A 25,175-nucleotide genomic window follows, 5' to 3' on the forward strand; every position below is an offset into this window, starting at 1 on the left:
ATCACACCACTCGCACACCATACTGGAAAACATCCAGCCCATAACAGCACCACACTGTTGCCCTTTCTCACACAGAGCCTTCTTTCTCCTTTTAACTACGTCTACGCTCCACTTAACACTGCAACACACAACAACGACGACTTGCTTTCACACACAAACAGTAAACACAATGAGTTCAACATCCCATATAACAACGTCTGTAACTGATCCAACGATACACCCCGGTCTGTGTAGTATCTGATAACATCTACAAGAACTTGTCCCTCTTTCTTCAACAACCTACACACACGTTTCAAACACCTGCCAACACACACATATACACACAACACTACAGCTTACACACACACACAACACCAAACTGATGCGCTGATCACCACCAGGGCTGGTGTGCTCTTGCAGGACAAAGACATTCAAAACGCATTATAAAGTTGCACTTGCATGTTTCTTCAATACTGGTTACGTCTCGTATCTGTATTTAGGCACTGGTGTATAAATATAGTAGTAAGGACAGTCCGACCCAGTTCACCATTTGACATGTACTCTCATGCCACAAAACGGGTCAGAAGTCAGAACAGTCAACTGTCTTAGTACACGGCATGCGTAGTCCCAGAGTCTGGATGGAAGAAGCTGAATGGACGAACACACACATGCCATCTGCACCACCATACAAGCGTCAGTGTTGTTTTCAGACTCTCAGATCATGTAGCAGGCATCTTTAAAATAAAATAAAAAAAAGAAAAAAAAAAAACCCAACAAAATACAGGGATTTTTTGTTCACAATACTGTCAAATCAAGCAAATGATCCAGAATGCAAAAAGATTCAAAATCATCAGGAAATAAATAAACACAGTAAAGCAATTTTCTTTCATTCCGGGATTATCAATTTCTCCCTTATTTTCCCCACAGCATCAGAGACACCAGTTGCTGCTTTGTTTTTCCCTTTGATGTTTCTTACGAGAGACGGAACCAAAACTTACAATATATGTAGGTTAGAGATAAGGTAGCAGAACATAAGTCACAACAGATTCAGTATTATAGCTTAAAAAAAACCCACTTTCAGACAAAAATGAGCTGCTGATTAAGTATTCATCAAGAACCCTACTCTCCTGCTTCATTTTCAGTCAAGATAATTTCACCATATTTTTCAAGTTTCCAAAAATTAATGATTTTAAAGAGGTTTTGTTCTGTTTCATCCGCAGAATCCCCCCCAACCCCCCCGCCCCAATGAAATCAACTGCTCTTCCACTGAAAATTAATAACAGATCCACTGAGAGTTCCCCATCCTGAAAACTAAAACACAGTATTTTAACCCCCCCCCCCCTCCCCCTTTCAAGCTTTCTGCTACTTCTGTGTTGTCTTTTAAGCACAAAGCGATCTGACGCCGTCTCTCTCAAACTTTCAGTGCAACATTTTCTGACCATGATCAGTCAGTCCCTGCTGGAACAAAATTTACAACTTTGTGACAGAGTATACATTTTTATGTGTGTACGTGGAGCTTCACTGCCTGACTATGTAAGCAAAGCTTGGATTCAGCTGAAATATGATTTGTGACAATGAGATCAGCAACATGCTCCAAAAACACACACACAAAAAAACAACACATCCAGACAACTGCACAACTCTTGTGTTTCACTTCAGTTACAAACAAACAAACAAAAACCCCACAAAACAAACAAACAAAACCTGATAACTTTGGTTGATGACAAGGGTGAAAAAAAAAGCACAAAAAACTCAACATCACAGATCATTACTTTGCACATATTGTTCCTCAGGAAACACCAAAAGTGTAAAAACACTTTTTTTTCTGTGTGACGCTTTTCACTTTTGACACATGCATTTTCTTATCAACTGTATTTTCACCCTGAAAAAAAGAATTACTGCTTCAACTTTTGTCTCAGCTATTAAAAAACAAAACCCAAAAAAACCCTGGTTTTAGATCTGCTAACAATTTCACAAATAGTGTGTTTGAGATTTTATCACCTTAACCTGTACATATATGATCGCCATCAATTTCAAATCAAGATTATCCAAAAAAAAAAAAAAAGGCAAGGGGGTGGGAGGGTGGGGGAAGAGGCAGAAGAATTAGAATTAGAACAATCAAGACTAGTTGCTACATGTACGAAGGAGAAGAAAAAAAGAGGAAGGGGGTGAGAAGTGCTTAAAAATAAAGAAAAAATAGTATGCTCATTTTTATATATAACATGCATATTTATATCACCATATTTTTTTTTTCTGAGGGTTTATTGATGTTTGATTTTGATTTCTGTGGACAAGGCCAATTTGTAGTGTGTGCCACTGACAAAGGGACAGCTGGATCAGACATGGTGTGACAGTTCCGTCACAACTGTCTTCTCTCATCCATTCTCCCCTCCCACCCCAGGGAAACAGTGACACTGTAGTCATAAATACTTCCTTTTACAACTGGACTGGATACACATACATCACACACCATGAAGAACTGACTAAAACAAAAAACAACGAAAAAACGGAAGCCTCCCCTGACCCCCAAAACTGGTGTATTCAACTCTTACACAACCAATGGCGTTAAGCGCACAAAATTCCTCCTCAGTCAACATGCAAAAAAAACAAAAACAAAAACAACCCAGAGGGTTAGGCACATGCACACACACACACACACAAACCTTGCATTCCACCTCAACAGACATAAAATCTGACAGTAAAAGAACTTACACAGCAGTTCTAAAAGCCTACATTTTCACACAACAGATTTACAGACTGGCAAAGTGGAAGTACCCTCAGCATAGATTATCAACCATTGGTATGCAGTTGTGTTCTTTTAAAAACGCCACAGATGGAGCCTGCAGCATTATCTGCAGTGTATTCTAGTCATGTCTAAATACAGCAGTAACTACAGAACCATGCAACCAGGTCTACACTAGCTAAATCACATATTCAGATGAGACTCCATTATTTAGAAAAATAAAAACAACAAGACAAAGATACTGACAAAAAAAGGGGAGCGGAGGGGAAAAAAAAAAAATCAACCAGAGGAAAGAAAATTTGGCATAGCGGTGGTGGAGAAACAAGAACAATTCCAAAACATCTTGTGCACAACATGTCAGAAAAATAAAGCAACCATTTCCAGCACAGGGGGTGTCAAAATCATTTTTTTTTCAATTCAAAGGACGGTCTGATTTCATGAGCAAAGAGTGCAGTGCATTCGTCATGTGATCAGGCATCATCGTAGGGGACATGAAGTAAGCAGAATCGCCAACTGTGCAGAAAGAGAAGTCGGCTCTTACTGGCTCAAATATTCTGGCAGGGCTGTGCAACATCGATTTGCTATTAAAAAAAAAAAAGTAAAAAAAAAAAAAAAGAAGAAAAAGAATGAAAAATGAAAAGAAAAGGACTGGGAGAGGCAAAGACAGCGTGCCTTCTCAGCCACGCACCAACTTTTTTTTTTTCTTTTTTTAAATGTTAAAAACCTGGCCTGCATTTTTCTTGTGTCCATTTGAAACAGGTCTCGTCTGCTTGCTTTCCTGCTTCATGTATAGTTTATCTCTGTTTACACCTGAGATTAGATACTTGCTTTCCATTAAATGAAGAGAAAAGGAAAACACACACAAACCCAACCACTATAACTTACACACTGCCAACTGGACACACCACCCACGCCTTACTCTACTCACCCCACCCCCATTACACACCACACCACCCAGTCCCTACCAGTTTCTTGACCAGCATTGCCAAACATAATAAGTAACACCTACACTCAACCATTCAATACTGACAGGAGCACACAAGATCTGTTATCTTGTAAAATGTGTGAAAAACCCCCACATATGTTTGCAATTCTCTTTATACAACTGTATACAGAAATGAAATATAACATACGTGTGTACATTTGTCTCTGTGTTCTTCAGTTCAACACCTGGTATAAGAAATATATCTTCTTACAGATTATTTTTCTCAAGATTCTTTTCTTCTTCTTCTTTTTTTTTTTTTTTTAAAGAAAAAAAAAAGTACATCCTCTTGAACAAGCAAAAGAAAACAAGACCCCCCCCACCCCCCCACCCCCAGAAAAAGAAAAAAAAAATCACCAAACTACCACAACAATCCACATGGCAATAAAGAAAACTGAAATACTGAATGTGTTCTCTTGTGTCCAGCAGCACAACTGACTGCCAAGCCATCTGAGACCACCCCCACCACCCTCTCAACATCCCCCAACCCCAAGCCCCCCCCACCAACATATCCGTCTGGCCATTTTCAAAAACACTAAAGGCCGCTGTGCAGAAGACTTGCATCAGCAGTTTTAATGGAATCAAAAGATCTTTGCAGAGGAATGTTGTCAGATACAAGAGGGGGAAAAAAAAAGTAACTGGAGCAAAAAGCACACTGAAAAAATCATGACAAAGATCTCGCACACACACACACACACACACCACGCACCAGCAAGAGCCCAAAAGAGCAGGCTCCCATTATGGCAAGATCAGGAAAACTCAGAATTGCAGCACAGCAATAACCTCCCCCGCACCCCACCCAAAACAATTTTCATAATCCGTCTCCAAAAAAATTCAATGATGGGGGGAGGGGGGGAGTGGGGGGAAGAGAGAAAGAAAAATACAACATCAGCATAACCACAGGAGATTGTGCTGAGGAAGACATGTGGCGATAACAGAACACATACCCACACACACACCAGTGAAAATATGGCAGGTAAAAAAAAAAAAAAAAGAAGAAAGAAAAAAAGGTCGTCAACAAGAGTGAACTTTATACTTCACAGGGGTCGAGTCCAAGTAAAGAAAACATGCAGAGTTCATCTCTCTTTAAATCAAAGCAGATATACACCCCAAAACAAACTAACATCCACCCCCAAAATCTAAACTACACAACGAAAAACAACACCCCTGTGTCTGCGCCCCCACCCTCCCTCCTCCCCCCACCCCTATCTGAACCAAACAAAAAAAACAACAAAAAAACCCAAACAAACAAAAAAACCGAGTACCCTGGTGTTCTTTCTACTGAAAAAACCGCCCAAAACAAAGTCAGCACCCCATGGCAACAAACGGTAATTAGAAAACAAAGCAACAACATAAAAAACTAACAGTCAAGTATTTCCAGTTATGTCATCCATTTGGTGCAGTTCATTCCAACTATCGTTGTTTCCAGTACCTTCCACAAAAAAATAGATATCAAAATATCTTCAAAAGTCATTTCTCAAGCACCAATCTTTTTCTTTTCTCCATTTGTGGAGTACTGTTGTTCTTTCACTTTTGAATTCTTCCTCTCTTTTTTCCCCCCACTTCCTTTGAAGTGCCCAAAATTTCTTGTGCTTTCTTCTGATGTTTTTTTCGCTTCTTTTTGGGTATTTTTAAAAAGCAGACTGTAATACTTGGTTCTTTCATTGTCATCCAATACTTTCATCATTCTAATTAGTTCCTCAACTTGTCAAAGTCATTTTGATTAAAATGATGGAAGATCAATTCACCAGCAGTTATTTTGGACTTCACAATAAAGTTGCTGTATTAGTAACTATAACCCTGTATTTATTCTCCGAAAACACAAAGTATCTTGAGAAAAAAAAAAATTTAAGTTAAAAATTCAAGTACAATCAATTTTTCTACCCCACAGTAGTTGGCAGCAGGATTTACAGATGATTGTTTAGCTTGAGCTTTGTTTTCATTTTCAGCCACACGTTTCTGATTCACAGAGGAGAATGCAAACTTACTGGAATGTGAGGGAAAAAAATCATGACTAATCATACATTTCTACTGCTTAGCTCTTGTTTTTTGGGGCAGGAAAAACAACCACCCCAAAAACAGAACAAACAAAAAACACTTCAATTAAAGATTTTAAACTGTAGTCTGTAGAAATCTGGATGTAATATTACGTATCTGGGTTTCGTAGCAGTTTAAAATTTATTTAAAAAAAATATTTTATAACTAAAAAAGAAATATTCTATAATGTTTTGAACTTGTTTTAACTCCCTAAACTGAACTCCTGACTCCATGCTCTAACTCTAATCTTCATTCTGTATACCTGAAGGATAACAAAATATTGAGGTACAGCTGGAATTCCAAGCAGTCAAACTGCTCTCAAGATACAGTGGTCAATTGGAATTTATTTCTTAGCTGCTCTGAGCTGGAGGGAGGCGGAATTCTAATTTTAACTTTCTGTCACACATCTGCAAACAAACTCAAAGGTTAATGATTGGTGTGACAAAAAAGCAATACATTCTGTTAATTGTTTTTACTGTCTTTATCTCTGGCTGAGTTGAAATACAGTTTCCATGTTGATAAATATTGCAGTATGTTGAACATGTGAAACAGGTATCTTTGATGTTATGCTCCTTTCTTTCTTTCTTTTTTTTTCTTTTCTCTTTCTTTCTTTTTTTTTCAATATCACTGCTTGCTGCCATGATAGAGATCGTTTATTTTAACCATCTTCAGATTAGATTCTGTGATCCTGTTCTCTGTTGTTTTTTTTTGTTCTCAAATCAAGAACATTTCCATCATTTCTCCATTCTCTCCACCCCCCTTGCATGCATGTTAGCTTTCTCACCCTTACAGATGTCTCACAATATGTGATGCAATCCAAACAAAGGAACATGTGTGCGCAAATATTTCTTGTGGTATATATAGATACTTATTGCTTTTTGTTTCCACTTTTGTGCCAATAAACACATCAACATAATCTTATATATAAATCATGTCTGATGTTCTGTGATAAATAGTTATAAAAAAAAAAAGAGCGTAAAGAATCAATGGCAGTATTGCTGCTCAGTCACTGCAAATTGCCATGTAAAATTCATGAATGTAAAAAGATTTTATCATCATTTTCATTGTGCGGATTACATGATTTTCAACATTGTCAGCATGAAGCGATTTGTCAAGTATTCAGTAAGAAATCTGGTAACATGTGGTGCAGCGGACACTTAACAGAATATGCTATTACAAATTGATTCATTACATGTGTATGATGATCAATTAATGTCGAATCATTACATGAATTGAGATGATCATTTAATGTCTAAGTACACAATATCAAAATCCACCAAGAACGTGAATGATTGCAAAAGCAGTTGAGTCAGAACCGTGTCAAAATAGTTCATAACAACACAGACTAAAATTTCATTATCGTCTTTTGTCTGATGGTATTTCTGGGCAAAATTATTGGCCAATGGGTTTTTAAGTTCCTCACAAAGGCATACAACCACCACAAAGCTGCTGAGCTCTACATGTAATTTCTTTAATAAGCTCTTACAATTAACTCTTATAATTAGCAGTCAAGCTGGAACTCTTCCATACACCTGTCATAAAGTAGTTTCAAGTTCTATTCTTTCTGCATTTATCAATAATTTAAAAACACAAAAGTATTTAATCAATTTGAAAAAAAAAAAAAAAAAATCAAACTCAGAAGAAGAAAAAAAATCAGAGAAAAAAAATCAGAGCCTTTCAACCTCATGAAAGTTGTATCAATTTTTTGAAAAAGAAAAAAAAAAAAAAAAAAAAAAAAAAAAAATCGCTGCAGCATTATTGGGTCTAACATTCAGCCAGCTATCTGGGCAAATCCAGCTGTTTAACATTTCTACCCATGATTTCTTTTTCTTTGTTTTTTTTTAATTTTTTTTTTAATAACCTTTCTTTGCCTGCATTATTGGTGACTGCCACCTCACACTGAGGCTGAAAAGGTTAAAAAAAACAACAACAAACAAACAAAAAACACACCAAAAAACAATGGCTTCCAACAGTGCAGGCACACTCACTGATAAGCTAAGTCACAACTTACTTCAGTGATCAACCTGCTTTCTTTTCCTCTCTCTTGAGTTCGGTAATAAATAATGCACACTGTTTTAGGGACAAGCAGAACCAGGCTGTGTAACCACTCTCCAGTTTGTTTAAAACGTTGATATACATACACAGCAGCGTTTTCTGAATGCAAGCTTACGGTACGTGAGCTGACCAAGAGCCAGGAAACGGAAGAAAAGAAAACCCAAACCAAAGGCACATCACACACAGAAGCAGGCAAAAAAAAAAAAACAACCTTGACACACGCACTCAGAAACGCAGGACCAACAACAACAGAAACAACAGCAAACAAAAACAACCCCCCACTTTCTTCCTTGATCCAGTGGTCAAGCATGAGTCAAATCATGCCTGCTAACTCATATCACAGCCCAAAAAAAGCCTCTCCATGGCTATGGGATCCACCAATTGTTTCTGACAATGTGGGGTGAAGGAACCCACTGTGAGGCGACTTGGAAATGTCAGTTACCAGAGAAAGGGAAAATAGTTGTTTTTTTGGTTCAGAGCACACACAGCTAGGCTCTTATGCCTTCCTGTCAACAACACTGAAGTGCTGGAAAGGAACAGAACAAAAAAGCAGTGCAAATTGCAGAGGAATTATTACAGCTTCAATAAATAAAACAAAAACAAGTAAATCAATCAATAAATAAGTAGATGTACAGAACAGTGAAACAACAGCGTGTTTTCAACAGACCATCAATGACTATCCAGTAAAACTGGTAACCATAACAGAGAAACGCACTATGAGAGTGCACACGCACGCACGCACACACACACACACGCGCGCGCGCACAGAGGCTTCAGCAGCACTCATCAAGGAATTCCACCAGACACTGAGCACACAATACATATCACCAACACACATTTATTCTACAGTCACGGCACTCATTCTAAAAAAAATAAAACCACCACAACTGGATATAAAGAAATCAACAGTTAAAAAAAAATCAAAAAAAATCATACACAGATGTTAGATGTAATACACTCAAAAGCAAATCAAAGGAATCACACAAGTCGACATGCAGCAAAGTACACCACCCATTATAACAGCCAACCTCACAAGCATCATCAGCAATCCTTCAACAACATACACAAGCATAGCATTGTTACAATCCAACAACCCAAACATGTGTCACACAAAACCAGTCAACAATTCATTGGAAAAAGACCATTTGGAAACACAACATTCTGGGCACAACTCTTGTCACTTGCTTGCATGTCCTATTCTACTAACACCCCTAAGCTACTTCCGGAAATCAACAATGCATGCTCCCACTCGTAACAAAGGAACTATTAAAACCTTGAGCGCTACAAAAAAAGGATCTGGTGAATGTCTGGTACAAACTGGCATGTATCCATCTGTGAACCACAGCAGCAGGACAATACTGTTTAATGCTGAGGGGGGAGGAGGGAAGGAAGAATTTTTCTTTCCTGCTAAAAGCCTGGCTGACCACAAAGGGTCTTTCAGAGCTAGGCGGTGGGGGTTAGGGGTTGGAGGTGGGGGGGAAGGCAGGGGGGAGGAAAGAGAGGGAGGTGTTCAGAGACAAACACAGCAAAGACACAAAAAAGAGACATGACAATAAAACATGCAGCAGTCTGAAATAAAGACAATGGGTAAAAGAATTCCCCCCCCCCTCCCTCCCTGAGATAAAGAGGTGTGGAACCTAAGTCTATGACTATCCCTTCTACGACTGTTTCGATTAACCAGAATCATCAACAAGGCTTAGAGGATGATGCGTTACAAATTAACTTGCTCTAATGAAATCAAGAATGTAATGAAGGCTTGATTGAAATGTTTTCTGACAAAAAAAATGGATGGATGGAAAAAGAAGCTTCCTCTTGGCTGAAATTTTTCCATCACAGTAAACAGCACAGGATTCAATGGTAACAGTACCATTGGAACCCCAAGGGAACTTCACCACTTGGCGTATACATCTCATATACTTAGCTCACCTCATGTATGCAGTCCAGTCCACAGCCTGGGCCCAGATGCACACACCCCCTAATCATTATCATCACTATTGATACTTATACAATGCCCATCTTCAGTCAGACTACCTTATTTGACAAATTATATACTGCCTATCTTCAGTAACAGACTAAAATGAAAGCTCATTACATTTGCAAAACAGGTTGCCTACCTGGATGGAGCTGGTCAACAGCTGCCATTAGGCACTCAACAACCAGAAGGCCTGGCAATACTCTCTACTACTGACAATTTTCTGCTCTTCGCTTCACACTGAAAACAACAGCTTTGCAGTCCCATCTCCGGTCATTGCACAAAGTACAATCATTCTGGAGCCAACAGAACCAGCAAAGAGCCTTGTCATCAGCATCTTGGTCTGCTCTTCTAGTCTAGCTAAGCGCAAATACGTTTCAAAAAGCCACAGTCACTTCCGTCTTTTTTCTCGCCATGAGCAGGGTAGTAGTTCACACAGGACAGGAGGCAGACCCCTGCCGAAGTCTGCACCAGTGGGTAGTGGTATATGTGTGTAATCAAATATGTTTCAAGATTTTTTTTTTTAACTTTTGCTTTCTTGATATCCTTTAAAATTCCTTCCCTGTCACGGTGAAATGCATTCTAATACTGCGAAGGGAGGTGAGATGGGAGCATGCATAAAAAAAAGTAACCAACTTCAAGCTAATCACTGGGTTAAGTATTCTTTGTGTGTATACAGTAAACCCAAATAAAGTCATTTCATTTCATTTTAAGGGTCACAGTCATCTACCCTGATATTTCAGTTTTCTTTCACTATCCTTTTCATAAGCAGGCAACAGACCACATAGCCACACAACCCTGTGATGCTTTCAAAGGTTTCCATTTTCAAGAAAACATACACAAAAGATAAACATAAACAAGCTTCCACTCCCTAAAGAAAAAAAAGAAAAAACAAGAATACCAGCATGCATAAATACAAGGGGCAATACTCACAACAGAAGACACAAATCATATATATTGCCTGTGACTGACAACTCAAAAACTACCATGGGAATGACAGAAACTTGGGCTGAGGAGTTAGCGGGGTGAAGGGGAAGATTAGCTGATGACATCATTAAAAAAGCAACAAGAACAAAATCTACAGCTAATTAAATGCATGCAAGTTGAAAAGAAAAAAACAAAAAGTCAACCCCCCCTAGCCCTCAAGTTTAAAACAACAGTTCTAGCACAAAAAGCTAGTCACAGCGTGTCAAGACACCCAGAAATAAATTAATTACCGGCCGCCGAATAATCAGCAGTAAGCTGGAGAGAAACTAGCCAGTGTGGATACTGTCAAAGTCCAACACCCCCAGCCACCCCCACAATTCCACTGATTCGTTGAGGTCAGGTTCTTCCTTCTGTCTCACCCCCAAACTGACTCAGGGCAAAGGGAGCGACAGGTCAGCAGCACTCACACCTTGAGGGCCACAGCTACACAAAGTAATACTCCACTGGGGGAAGGAGAGGAGGGGGGCTGGAGGGGCAGGGCACAACACCAACACGGTATCATATTTCTCTCTCTCTGTGTCACAAATCCACACTCGTCTCCACATTCAAGACAACAAACGTCACCACTGTCCCTGTCTCCACTGTACGGACCGCAGACAGGCTTCACTGAGTTGTGGGGCTTGGATGTTGTGGAGTAAATGGACTACGATTGCTGGCCCCCATTTTTAGTTGTTTTTTCTTTGTTTTCTTTCATTCCAGACTGTTCTTTGACAAATGCAAGTTTTTAAAAAATCTTTTTCTTCTTGTGGTACGCCCGTTTAGCACTTGATTTTTTTTTTTTTTTTTTCTTCCTTTTTTTTCTTTTTTGGTTTTGTTTTGTTTTTTAGTTTATAGATTTTGCATTTGAAAAAAAAGCAGACTGATACTAAAAGAAAACTGGGGGAACAGATCATGCCATATTTCAGGAAAAGCCGGAGGGGGAAACAGGTAGGGAGGGAGGAAGGAAGGAAGGAAGGAAGGATAAGTTATCACTGACCACTCCAGTTCATCAGAAATGAACATATCTTAAACTCCTTTAACATCGCACCATAACAGTGGCCCAATCACACAATACCCTTTTTCTTCTCCTTATTTTTCTTTTTCTTCTTCAAAGGGGTAGGGTGGCGGGGACTGGGGATAAGAGCACAAAGAGAAAAATGCCAGATGAAAGACAATTCCAAAAAATGGAAAGGGACGTCAGGGGGAGGGGTGGGGGGGAAGTCAGGGATGGGACTGAGGAGGGGAGCATAAGAGAGGGGGTGGTGGTAGAGAGAGGAAGACAGACAGACAGACTGACAGACAGACAGACAGGACCACCACACAACAACCAGCACCACTAACACAGGGTGGTTGGTTGTGGGGGGATTTAAAGGATTCAGGGGGGGGGGGGAGTGGAGGGAGGCGGGAGGGGGTTGGAGGTAGGGAGGGACGGGGGGGGGGGGGGCGTGAGAGGAGGGTGAGTGCTAGCTGGAGGGTGGGGGTGAGAGGTGGAAGTCCCTGTCGTGTTCGAGGATCATCTGCTTGATATGTGCCAGTTTGTTGTGCAGGAAGTCGAGACGCTGTTTGTGCCGCTGGAACTGCGTGTTGCTTTTGTGGTGCTTGTACTCCTTCAGCACCAAGTTGCGCAGCTCCTGGGAAAACCAACAATGGTCGTTAGAAGAAAAGAAAAAAAAACATATACATTATGTACATAATACTAATACAGAGAAAGCACAATTCACCAACAACAGCAGGCCACTCTTTATTAAAAACGTTTATACATTTATATATATATATATATATATATATAAAATTTTGATTTTAAAAACTTTTTCTTTTTCTTCATCGGAGCCAAATTGTTCAAATGATGCAGACCACTCCTCATAAAAAAAGACCAAAAAAACTAAAGATATCAACACACACACACACACACACATATACATATATATATAGAGAGAGAGAGACAGACAGAGACACACACACACACTGGAGCAGTTAAAAAAACAACAACAACAACAACAAGAAGAAACAATGCACTGACAACACTGCAGAACAGACAGGAAAACCATTTGCAGAGGCCCAGGTTTTGACAAACAACCAACAGACTGGTAGCTATTTGGTGAACAGTTCTGTATGGAACCCTTAGGAATCTGGACCGAGTTAAGGGAGAAGATGATGAAGATGGAGAAGGAGAAGAAGAAGAAGAAGAAGAAGAAGATTATAAAGTAAAAGTAGACGAGAAAGAACAACAACAAGAGAGGCAAGGCCTTCAAGACTCACTTGTGATAAATTAAGTCCCCTAGCATTAATTACAGAGTAATTTCCCTTTTTTACTATCTGCCCCAAAACGTTTGCAAAATAAATAAAAATTCCATGCTTAGCAAAAGAAGTTCCTGTTTGAACAAAAAATAATGACTCCTCTTGTTGTTGTGTCAGAATAAGAGGTCAAAGTGCCATGTTTAGAGAATACAAAAAATATAAATATAACAGTGAATGCAGTTTGCATATAATTAGGCTTCTTTTTTGATTTTTTTGTTCCCAGAGGTGCAATATTGTTTTAAACAAGATGACTGGAAAGAACTGAATTTTTCCTATTTTTATGCCAAATTTGGTGTCAACTGACAAAGTATTTGCAGAGAAAATGTCAATGTTAAAGTTTACCACGGACACACAGACACACACACACACACAGACAACTGAACACCGGGTTAAAACATAGACTCACGTTCAAAAAGCAGCAGAAGAAGAAACAGAAGTAGAAGAAGAAGAAGAAGAAGATTATGACAAAGAAGCAACACAGTTCAGTTCTCACCTCATACATTTTTGACCCTTCCTGGGTGTTGTTGATTCTCTCCTTGAGGTGTTCGAACCTCTTGGAGACGTTCTCTACCTTTTCGTACAACCGACGGTACTCGGTGTACTCTTTGATGAAAGTTTCCTCGTACTGCCTTCTCTGCTCGCAGCTTCCAATCTTGCTGAATTGCCTGTTGGGACATCACCATCAGATCCAGGCATCAAATCACTTGGTCACAACTGACAGCAGCATGCTTAGAAGCTGGAAGCTGGTCAGAAAATAGGTCAACAGCTGCGTTCTGATCCCCCTGTCTTCTTGAAGAGTGAATGAGAGAGGGAGTGTGTGTGTGTGTGTGTGTGTGTGTTGTGTATCTGTGTCTCGAAAATTATCTCAGTGTTTTTCTTTTTCATGTTTGTAGGCTGTGCTGCAATGCCCACGTTCAATCACATGTATAAGTGAACTTTTATGTGTGTGACTGATTTTACGCCGCCATTGAAGCAGCCATACACTGTTTTCAGGGGTGGAGCACTTCCATTAAAAAAACAAAGGAATGGGGCTGTATCATTCAACTGTCCCCGACAGCAAAGCACTGCCACAACTAAAAACACACCACATGTCCTAGCAAATGCTCATCTACAAAACAACAACAATAGTAATATACAGTAAGAACACAAGACTACTCAGTCTTTGCACTGTGGTACTATGGAAGACAAATGAGGACAGATGACAAAGACTGCTGATTAAGGGCACAACACCCATCTAGAACCTGATGAAAATATCCAAGCCTGGAACTCCACAGTCTGATAATACTGGCTGGCGATTTGAACGGCTACACAAACTTGGTTATATGAAACTTTTATGTTCACTCTGGAGCATCAGCCCTAGAGATATAATCTAAACTTGGTTTTTAAAATTATCTCCTTCCACAAAAGACGACTTAAAAAGACAACAACATATCTTTAAATGGTTGGAGGACCAAAAAATAACTTCAGTCTTTCTATCTGTGGCAAGTAAGATACCCTCCCTCCTTTCCCAAAGCTAGTGTTTGTCCATAATTATTCAACTCTGGTCAAGGTGAAAAAACAACACAAATGATACTCACAGCAGGTAGTCAGCCACTGAAGACACTTGTTCTTCTGCTGCACAAAATGGTAACAATACATTTCTGTCAGTCTGTGTATTGTACGACTTAGTTTTACAAATCATCATTTTACACATCAATCAGTCAGATACAGCTGCTCCCAAATCAGCTGAGAGAAAACCATGATAAAAAAAAAACACAACAACAACCCAAAACCCAAAGTGTAGTAAAAGAAAGCCTTCTTTTCAACAAACTCCGACAATGAAAGCATCAACAAACTTCGACAATGAAAGCAGTCCAAAATACAAGCATCTCAAGACAGGAACAAAACTCTACAAAATGCTAAGGTGGTGGGGAAAAACACACACACACAGACAATGGATAACTCACATGTACACTACCATCCATAACAGTCAGTTCAGTCCTGCACCCAGTGCTCACATATTACCCTCCATTCCCACCACAAAAATTTAGAACGAAGCCAAAACAAAGAAGAATTCTCCACCCACCTTTCCCTTGGTTCTCGCAGTTGGAGTCAGGCGACTCGGGGAGGAGGGAGTCTTTGTCGATGGCCCCGCAGGGTCCTGTGACGACCGAGTCGACGCTGCCGTCGGAAGTAACAGATGACACAGACCCAGTGGACCCTGTGGACCCTATGGAAGTCCTTTGATTGTACGGGTAGCGGTGTTGGTGGTGGTTGTTGCGGGTGCTGTCTGTTGGCAAGGGACCACTGGACGTCTTTCCGTTCTGGGGGAGTGGGTGGCTGGACAGCCGCTTATCCACGTGAGCTATCCGCCGCTTCTTGCCGGGGATGAGATCTACGGGCTCCTCAATAAAGCGTTTCTGGAGAAAAAAACAGTTTGCTGAGTAAGATAACAAGCTGCTTTTTTCCCCCCCCTCCTTTATGCTCTTTGTATCTTAAAAAAATTGAACTCATGACAACCACTTACTGATACAATGAGATCAATATGGAAAATCCCACAAAAGCACATCCAAACTGCTTCACTTTATTTTGTTCCCCCCAACCACCTCTTTCTGTCACATACACGTCTGCCTCTCATTGCACTCCCATCAATATGCTACATCTTACGGCTGAGATACATGTGAATACAGAATGCATGGCTTAGCTGTATCTGATGACTACTTGATTATAATTGAGTATTTTCCCTTCAGGGTCCTAAATTCATGTCTGAGAAGTGAAATGCTTGTGTATATAAAGCCATGGTTTAGGCATACGTGACTGCAACCAAATTTTTTTGTCAGCAATCTTATGCATTACATTTTTTTTTTTTTAATCATCAGATACAGTCTGTTAACGTCCCTTTATTTTCTTCAATTTCAGTGATTTTTTCCCCTTCAAAATTAGGTATTTACACAATCAAAACAACTGAGCATAAAAGTTACTGAATGTGAAGTAAATGTTGTGACAGCCCACACACAGGGAACAGGTGCTGATTACCTGGGGGGGGCTGGGACTGGTGCTGGCTGTGGACCTGACGGTGGGGGAGATGGCACTGGCTGTGGACCCAACAGCGGGGGAGACGGTACTGGCTGTAGACCCGACAGCAGGGGAGACAGCACTGGCTGTGGACCCGACAGCGGGGAAGACGGCAGGTGGGGACACTGATGACCTTGCCTCCGCCTGCTGCTGATTCCTGCCACGCCAAACACTATTTCAACCACTGTTAATAAGTATCTTGAATATAACACGCACACCAGGTTTTAAAAAAAAAAAGAAGAAAAAAAGAAGGTATTTCCACAATCCCTGTTCACTGGTTCACCAGGCAAATCTGTCTCCAGTTGTCTCCACACTCAGTGTACCCAAACAAAATTCCATACTTTTCCCAATTTTTCCTGACCAGAATGAAAAATTTCTTTACCCCCCCCCCCCTTTTTTTTTTTTAATTCAAAGAATGCACAGATACCACCAAAAAACACAGATAACATCAAGAATACACAGGTAACAACAAGAATACATAGATAACATCAATACTGCATAATCATATAACATCAAAAATGTACAGATAACATCAATAATAGAGAAAAAAAAAAAAAACTGAACTTACATAATCATTTGTTCACGTGTACTTTTAACCATCAAGAATGACTGAAGTCACAAGTCAAAAATTTTATTTCATTTTTTTTGTTTTTTGTTCACTTGTTTTTGTTTCAAACCAACTGAACATTGCTGCATATGACGAAACATGACATGGTACTATCCAATTTGTCAGTACCAAACAAAAAAAAAAAGCCTAACTGAACAAAAAAAAATTTGTCTGCAACACAACTGACAAACGAGACTAACAGATATCCCAGTATCGATTTCCAATTTTCATCTCTTTGTTCGTTCATTTGTTTCATTTAAATGCATTAAGCTCTTCATTGAACGGAATTGGTCAATAATTTATTATGAAAATTCCAAGACTGTTCCACACCCTCTACAACAAAAGAGGGTTTGTATTATACTCCCTGTTTGGTGATACATATACTTACCATGTCAAACTGAAACTAGGCCTATCAGTTTGCTCTGCTTGGCCAAATTTCGCGCGGCTAAAGGTGAAAAGTCTTGCCTGGTCTGCTCTTAGCCAATCAAATGCCTCTAAAAACTACAAGCACTGAATCATTCCTTTGGCCAAAACTCTCGATGCCATCTTGTCAGGTTTATGTTCTGTCTCATCTTACGACTTTTTTTTTGGCTACTAAGCGTGTTCACTTGGCCTTATTTTGTTGCATGCGGCTTGATTTTATCGTATTCTTACTCGATTTGACTCTGCCCCCTCGAATCGTACTTTTTCTCTACCTTTCAGTCGATCTCGTCTTTCCTTTCTCTTTTGGGCCTCGGATCTTTCGTTGGGTGCTTAAGCGCGGTTACCATGTCTCATACGTCATCCCACGACGGCGGAAACCATGATGCTGGGATTGAGACTCGGCAAGAGACTCTCCCAAGCCCGGAGCTCATGGTTTTTCCCGATAGGGACCGCGGCGATGCGTCTTTGGACGCTGATCGTGGAGGCGACGCTCGTCCCATTAAAACGGTCATGAAGGGGACCAGGGGGAAAGGGGTGAGCATTGCCTCCCATGGTGTCCCAGTGGGAGGCAGGAATTAGGGGGAGTGGCAAGTCCTCTCCTGGTGGTGGGGACTTGGGACTAGGCATGAACTCTCAAGTGGAGGCCATGCCTGGCCGTTACCCTGGTCCTCATGCTGAAACGGCCCTCAGGGGCTCCACTGCTATTTCTCCTCCTCCCTCCACTGCTGAGCCCCCTCCCCCACCTCCATCTGTGGGGTAAAAAGTCCTGGTTCCGGGAGGGTGGGGGGGACCTCTACTTTGCCCATCCCGGGCCAAGCGACCCCAGTCTCTCAATGGGAGGGGATTCGGGGAGTGTGGCCACCTGCTTTGCAGGTCTTCCTGCTATATGGCCGGTCTCCCTGCTGGGGGAGGCACACATGTCAGGCGTTTCCAGGCAGTCAGCCCGTTGTCTCCTGGTGGGACTGACAACCAAGTTGGACCTGACCTCCCTCTGACTTGGCCAGGTTTTTCCCTTCATGGAGGTCAAGGCGCCAGTGACCCTTGGGGGTGGGGTCACAGGATGGCTGGTGCCCACGTGTGGTTTCCGCCATTCTACCTGTAGTGGGGCGAACCTATGGTGCACGTTGGGCTGCCGGGAAGACCAGAGGCCAACCCCCTGTCCTCTCCCCCCCAGATCCAACCCAGCACATCTCATAGGGTGACACACACAGCCTCAATAAGTAGGACTGACTACTTGTCGGTCAAGTCAAGCTCCTCGGCCAATATTGCCACTCAGTCCACAAATCAGGCCTGTCACCCCATAGGTGACCTCCACAGTCACAACAGCAAAACCATTTTTTACCCCCCAAAGACATTTCCATCTCTGGAAATTCTGTAGGTTCTCTTGTGTTTCAAAGACTTACAAGACTTCAATGACTCCACACAAACCCTGTATTCCCACCCCTCCCAAGCCCCTCCCTGCACTCACCGTTTGGCCAGAACTTTGTCAACTTCACTGTACAGCGGCCAGTCAGGCTGGAAAAACTGCCAGGCGTGTTTGGCCAGGCCATACTTGCTATCCTTATAGGTCACCGCTATGGACTTCAGCACGTCATCCAGGGTGTCTCGGTCCTTCGCGTGTATGCCGTCTGGAGAAAGCATGGGACCAGAACAGTCAGAACAGTGAGGGGAGAATCTGTGGTGTGCTACGTTATTCGTATACCAACACAGGTGCACTACATCAGTCATGCATGAAGACGGCAGCGCTACATTATTCTTACATGGATATATATGAAAACAGTGCTAGAGAATCTCTGGTGTGATACGTTATTTGTATACCAACACAGGTATGCTACATCAGTCATGCATGAAGACAGCTGTGCTACATTATTCTTACATGGATATATGAAAATAGTGCTAGAGAATCTGTGGAGTGCTACGTTATTCGTATATCAACACAGGTGTGCTATCAGCAATGTCTTAGCAAGAAGAGCAAGGGATGGGAGGACAGAGGGAGAGAGGAAGAGTGAGAACAAAGAAGGGAAGGGACTTGAAACACATCATCAATGTAGAAAAATAATATCACATTCCTGATTTCATCTGAATGGTAAGAAAGTATTCACAAGACTCAAAAATTAATTTTGCATATGGTGTATACAAACAAAAGCAGCAATAAACAAACTCAAGTCTTGATGAGTTGATTACATAAACACCATTAAACAAAGAAAGAAAAAAAGGCTAAGAAGAAATCTAAAAATACCCGTTACCTTTCATTAAGCGATACACAAGCTCCGGCTTCTTGTATGACCGCAAGGCCAGCAGATGTATCACCCTCTCCCTGAAAACCAGTTCCAAGGATATCAGACAGACTGTCCCTCACTTCAGGCACTTTGACACACTGGGGCACCAGGAACACTGGATTACTACTGATTGGCAATACTCACAGGTGTCATATAGACACTGGATTAGCTATACTCACAGGTGTAAAATGGACACTGCATTAACAATACTCAAGTTTCATATTGATCATACTGATACTGGATTAGCGATTCTTTGGTGTCACGCCATGTTTTTACTATTAAACCATCTTCCATCCCTCCACTAAAAAGACAAACAAACAAAAACACAAGAAAACCACACACCATCAAAGAAACACAACCCAAATCATATCTATCTAATGTTACATATCTTACTATCCATCTATCTATGTATCTATCTCAATTCCTTTAAGTATTTATCCATTCCATCCATCTCTGTCATCACATTCCACATCTTCCAAACCAACAGGAATGCTTAATTCATAGCAGTTTCATTCTGGTTACAATGAGCACAAGACTCAGTTTGGTGGAAGCTTCTTCAGACAGATAAACAGGCCTAAGTCATCCACTGTTTAAATACCTTTTCTTCATACATTTACCAAGAAAACACACACACTCACTCTCTCTCTCTCACTCGCATCATACTTGCCTAATGGGGGTGCCGATCATAAGATCGCATTTCTCCCCAGAGCTGTTTCCGATCTTCAGAATACCATTGTTGGAGCTGACCATGGACGAAGACGACTTGGTGGCGGAGGAGGACGGCCGACTGTCACTGACAGGGTTGAGGGGAGATGATGCCAGGCGACTACTGGTGGACAGGGGGGCAGAGGAGTGGGGCAGGGTAGACGACGACGATGACAAATGAGAGGTAGCGGCATGGCGAGCCGGAGGGAGGGAAGCAGGTTTCCCTGGGTTCAGAGCATTGTACTGACTGCTGGGGATCACCTTCTTGATCTTTTTGCCACTGAAGCGGCCACTCATCTTTATCTCTTTGGCACTGCAAAACACAAGACAGAAGGGGCTTTGGAGTGGTTGACATGGAGAAGGTAGGCCTGAGCCTTCTTAACACTTTTATTTTACAAGAGGTTTTATCCCCCACCCCACCTCCCTGCCTCCCCTCACCCTCTCCCCCCACCTCCCTTTACCCTCTCCCAGCATATTTTACCTCCAGATCGTGAGCTGAGCTAATATATCATATCTCAGATGATACCACACACTCACCTGTCTCAGGTGCATGCACACTCATCACAAAACCATGTCAACGTTGGTGCCTGAGTAGAGTTTGAAAGAAGTTTGGCAAGTGACTCAAACACAGGGACACTGAACAACGAGTAAGACTGCCCCACCAGCATGCACAAATGGAAAGTGATGTGACTGAACGACAAATGTCAGTAAACTTGACAACAGAACAACTTTTATGAGCCTGACCACAGTTCTCCCATCCCTTTCTTTGCACCAACCAGACAGTGTTGCAACAAACGTTGCTCACACTGTCTGCAAACCTCCACCCCAACTTACCCCCTCCTTCCCTGTGACTAAGCCTGAACAACTGGCTGTCAAGTCTGCAATTAAATGCCGGTGATAAATACCAATACACAAACAAGCAATGGGTGGTGACTGTGGGTGATATTTATTCAACACCGGTCTATTTTTGTGGCAGCTCTCACCACTGGCAGCTGGATTTTTCTTCCCCTCCTCTTCTTGCACCACACACACAAACACACAAAATAAGAATCTGTACCTAAACATAGATGACAGAACTGAGTTCTTTTTCATCAACACTGTCCTTCTGACACCATTTCAGACCTCACAATCAGTAGACACAGTGAACATACTGTCAAAACTATTCAGTTAGCAGTGTGACAGACAAGGGGCCTGAATCAACTACTGCATCCATGTATACTAATATCTACATATCAGAAAAGCAAACAAGTTCTCAGCGCCATCCCTTAATTCCACACAATACTCACCATGCTTTTTTCGACTCAGTGTCAGCAATTGCAATCTTTTTCCGTGTATCAGAATAAACGTCATTGTTGGCATGGGTGTTGACCTTGTACTGCATGCTGCCCAAGCAACTGAGGCCAACGCCATGTCTGAAAGTGAAACCCATCCACATCAACACCATTACCAAACAGGATGAGGGAACACAAGAGAAAGACTCGTCTATAATAATGATAGTAGTGCTCTCAACCTGTTCGAAGTGCCTACAACCAGTTCAACACGCTTCAAAATAATCAGTCAGTCAAGCAAACTGCAACACACACACACCTTGCAGACTAACATGTCAGAACAGAAAATAATAAAGTTTATCATGGTCATACACACACACACACAAACTAAACAGGGTTATTACACAGACTCACTTTGTTAACAGTAACACATATGAGCCAAAATGAGGTGGAGGGACAGGGTGCTATGATGGATTTTCATATATATATTTCTTAACCTATCCAAAATGCATACACAGGGATACTGACTGCCCCTCTGACTTTGTTTAAGGTCAGGGCGAAAAAAGTGTCAGGTAGGAAAGTCATTAATCAGTCATCTTTTCATGATCTGAAGAAAATCTAATCAGCTGATCTCCACAGAAGTAAAAGAGAGTGAAGAGGGAGGGTGAGAGAGGGAAGGAGGCAAGGGAGGGAGAGAGAGAGGAACAGAGAGATAGAGAGTGATTGAGAAAGAGAGAGAAAGACTAAAGAGCTATCGAGAGAGGAAAGTATTACACATCTCAGAAATAGACAAAGAACTACAAAAAGAAATACTTCTATCTACTTGTCAAGACGCCTATCTTTTTTCTCAAAAGGCACATGTATACCCTTTTACCTTTAAAAAAAAAATCTTTTTATCCACACACTCAACATACTCAAGTTTCTGACAGTAAAAATAAACAAACACCACCACATTCATCATACCCCACTACAGAACAGTACAGTCCCCAATGATGCCTGAGAGAAAGCTTCACCAATCAATATCTCCTTGTGGTGCATGGCAGTTGGCTAGCAGTCTGAACTGCACTCTGCTAAGACCGATGTCCTCCTTTGAATATTTTGTTGCCACCTTTTTTCTCCCCCTTTCCTATTCATTTTCATTCCCCCATCTGCTGTATCACAGCCTCTTTGAAAGTATTGGCTAACTCTGATGCTGCTACCACCTGCTTTTACAGCCTCTTTGAAAATGGAGTGCGGAGCATATAAATAAATAAATAAATGGATTTTTAATATAAATTGATGGAAAGAGTACTGACACAGAACAATGAATAGCAAATCACTTGTTCAGTCACACACAGACGAATACAACTTGGATCTTACAAGCAACTTTGTAAGGTGGTGGGGAGAAGGGGTGGGGGAGGACAAACAAACAAAAACAAACAACAAAGACAAAATCATACAAAACAAAACAAAACAAGTGTTTCTACCTGGTCTTGGTCTGCTGTACACAGTCAAAGCTGCCATTGGCATCACCTAGGATTTTTGACAGGCTGACGTGAAATTGCCGTTCTGCTTTGGGGTCATCTGACGATACCTGGCCAGGGATATTGATAACCTGCACACAACGCCAGCTAACTGTCAAAGGCAGTTTTGTATGTCTCATACAGGCATAACAGCAATTAAGGGAAACCCATGTGCAGCAAGGTAATATTCATCAAAGTAGACTTCTGAAACAATCTGTTCCTTATTCAAGTTATTGCATTCATTCTATTGCATACAGCAAAGACTAAGAATACACAGAAATTATACCAGCTGCCATAGTACCTTAAGTTGACGGAACCTTTTCTATTCAGGTGAAAAAAAGGAAAAAATATGCAAGCTTGGTTAAGTATAATGAACAGGTCAAGTATAATGAAGAAAGAAAGAAAAAAGATGAATAATTCTAACTCAAAAGGGATTTTTAAGACACTAACACCAGGAAAAAAGAACTTACAGTACTGAAAAGAAATGTAATGTTTCCTGAAATTGAAAAGATATTTTTTCTGGCATTTCTAAACCCATGAAAAGATATTTCTTTATAATTTAATATAAAAAAAAAGCACTAACTTATCACAGCACACTTACCCCGCTGTTATTATTAAATTTGATAGTCGGCTTCCTACTGCATCCTTCCTGCAACACAAAAAAGCCAGAGGAACATGATTACCAAGCTTGTTATGCCTTGGGTGTTAGCAGTGTGTGCAACTGACACCACAGATTTTCATACAGTCATCACACATGTATACAACCCAGTTTGAGAAACAGACACTGCTCAATTTCAATTAACCCTTTTTTTCCCCCACACAGTCAGAACAATGATAACATTAACAGCAAGGCATCACTAAAATGTAGTGTACACAGATGTACACACATGTGTAGTAAACACACACACACACACACACACACACACATTCAGTTCTCGCCCCTCATCGCCTTTTGAGAGGCGATTCACTCAACTGCATTGTAAATTAATCAACCACAATGACAAATCAGGTAATAAACGAATACAAAACATTACATCTGATATTATTGCTTAAAGGATTGCACAGGTTCATATCAGGACTGCCCAACTTCATAAAAAATCTAACTGCATTAAACACAAAAGGTCTTCACACAGAAAGAAAATCTGCAAAACAACGCACTTTAACTTAAACTTTAACCTTAAAAACATATTACTTAGTTAAGTTCAACCATTAAGCTTCTAAGGGTAATAAGACTTGGTTGTGGTGAGAATGTCAGCCATTCTACAGAATCAATCATCCCCAAAGTACAAAATGAACTGGGATAAAAATAATACTTCAACATCACACACAAAATCATTAATACAGCCATTTTCTGCTTTTGACTAACAACATTACAGAACACACAGCCAGTGCCCATAAACTGTGGCTTTTTTCTTCTTCTTCAAAATGTGTAACTTCTTCCACAAAAACAAAGTTTCAGAATGACCACGTTTTAAATCAATCACTGGCACATCACACTGGCATCAGTTGCAAGCAACAAACACACACAAACTTCAAAGGCTCAGTTCCATACACCAATAAATTACAATCTAGGAGAAGTAAAACTGTTATAAACCCACAAACAGGATGAGTTCAATTACAAACTCACAAACAGGGTGAGTTCTAAGTGTTATAAGAATATAAAACCCAAGAACAGGGTTAGTTTTATCTCCTCTCTACAAGACCTTGACAAATTTTTATCTGTGTTTTATCCACACCAAATGACCTTGGAAAAGACCAAACTTGCTGAAAGCAAAGGCAGTCAAGTGTAGACTTTAAAATGACAGTTCGTGAGCAAGTGATATTGATAAGGCAATGAGAGAATCAATGCCTGTACACATAAGTGGTACCCTGAGGCAGGCTACTTAATTGGCTTTTAAAAAAATTCAGACTTTCCCAAGACTTTCCCAAACACACCTAATCTAATATCACCAGTATAGGAAACAGAAACATTAAAATGAAACCACCACCAAAGTGAACCCATCTGACAGTGAAAAGGAAACTGGCACACTGCACTATGAAGTATGAACTTAATCTTTAATGTATATCATTTAAATAAAAGGAAAAAAAGAGAAGAAAAAAATTTTGAAAAATATCATAACCATTAAACCAATCTTTAGACTTAAAGCAAAACAGCAAGTTAAAGACAATGAACAACTGTTGTTGTTTTTTTACTTACTACTTGGAAATGCAGCAATGACATAAAAACCTGTTCAATGAGCTAAATTTCATCAACAAATAATGAAACAAACAAAATCCCCAGCCATCCAAACCACAACTGTGATAG

The 25,175-nt window shown here is 40.7% G+C and overlaps 1 protein-coding gene across 4 annotated transcripts in view; it reads right to left on the reverse strand.

The window, feature by feature from the left end:
* Window positions 1-6,347: 6,347 nt before the first annotated feature.
* LOC143297023 (RNA polymerase II elongation factor ELL-like) overlaps window positions 6,348-25,175 on the reverse strand; it is a 28,428-nt gene continuing 9,600 nt past the window's right edge. For 2 of the 4 annotated variants that reach the window (XM_076609167.1, XM_076609169.1), the window contains exons 3-13: window positions 23,472-23,519; window positions 22,835-22,962; window positions 21,387-21,512; window positions 20,059-20,413; window positions 19,363-19,429; window positions 18,585-18,744; window positions 16,048-16,243; window positions 15,098-15,431; window positions 14,610-14,646; window positions 13,526-13,697; window positions 6,348-12,365 (exon numbers count right to left, since the gene is read on the reverse strand). In XM_076609167.1, the coding sequence (XP_076465282.1) occupies window positions 12,198-12,365; window positions 13,526-13,697; window positions 14,610-14,646; window positions 15,098-15,431; window positions 16,048-16,243; window positions 18,585-18,744; window positions 19,363-19,429; window positions 20,059-20,413; window positions 21,387-21,512; window positions 22,835-22,962; window positions 23,472-23,519 (1,791 nt within the window). In that variant the 3' untranslated portion in view covers window positions 6,348-12,197. Of the gene's footprint in view, window positions 12,366-13,525; window positions 13,698-14,609; window positions 14,647-15,097; window positions 15,432-16,047; window positions 16,244-18,584; window positions 18,745-19,362; window positions 19,434-20,058; window positions 20,414-21,386; window positions 21,513-22,834; window positions 22,963-23,471; window positions 23,520-25,175 lie in introns of all 4 variants that reach the window. The other 2 variants (XM_076609170.1, XM_076609171.1) reach the window with 2 other exon arrangements.

The sequence above is a fragment of the Babylonia areolata genome, chromosome 22 (assembly GCF_041734735.1).
Source record: "Babylonia areolata isolate BAREFJ2019XMU chromosome 22, ASM4173473v1, whole genome shotgun sequence".
In the NCBI taxonomy this organism is placed as follows: Eukaryota; Metazoa; Mollusca; class Gastropoda; order Neogastropoda; family Buccinidae; genus Babylonia; species Babylonia areolata.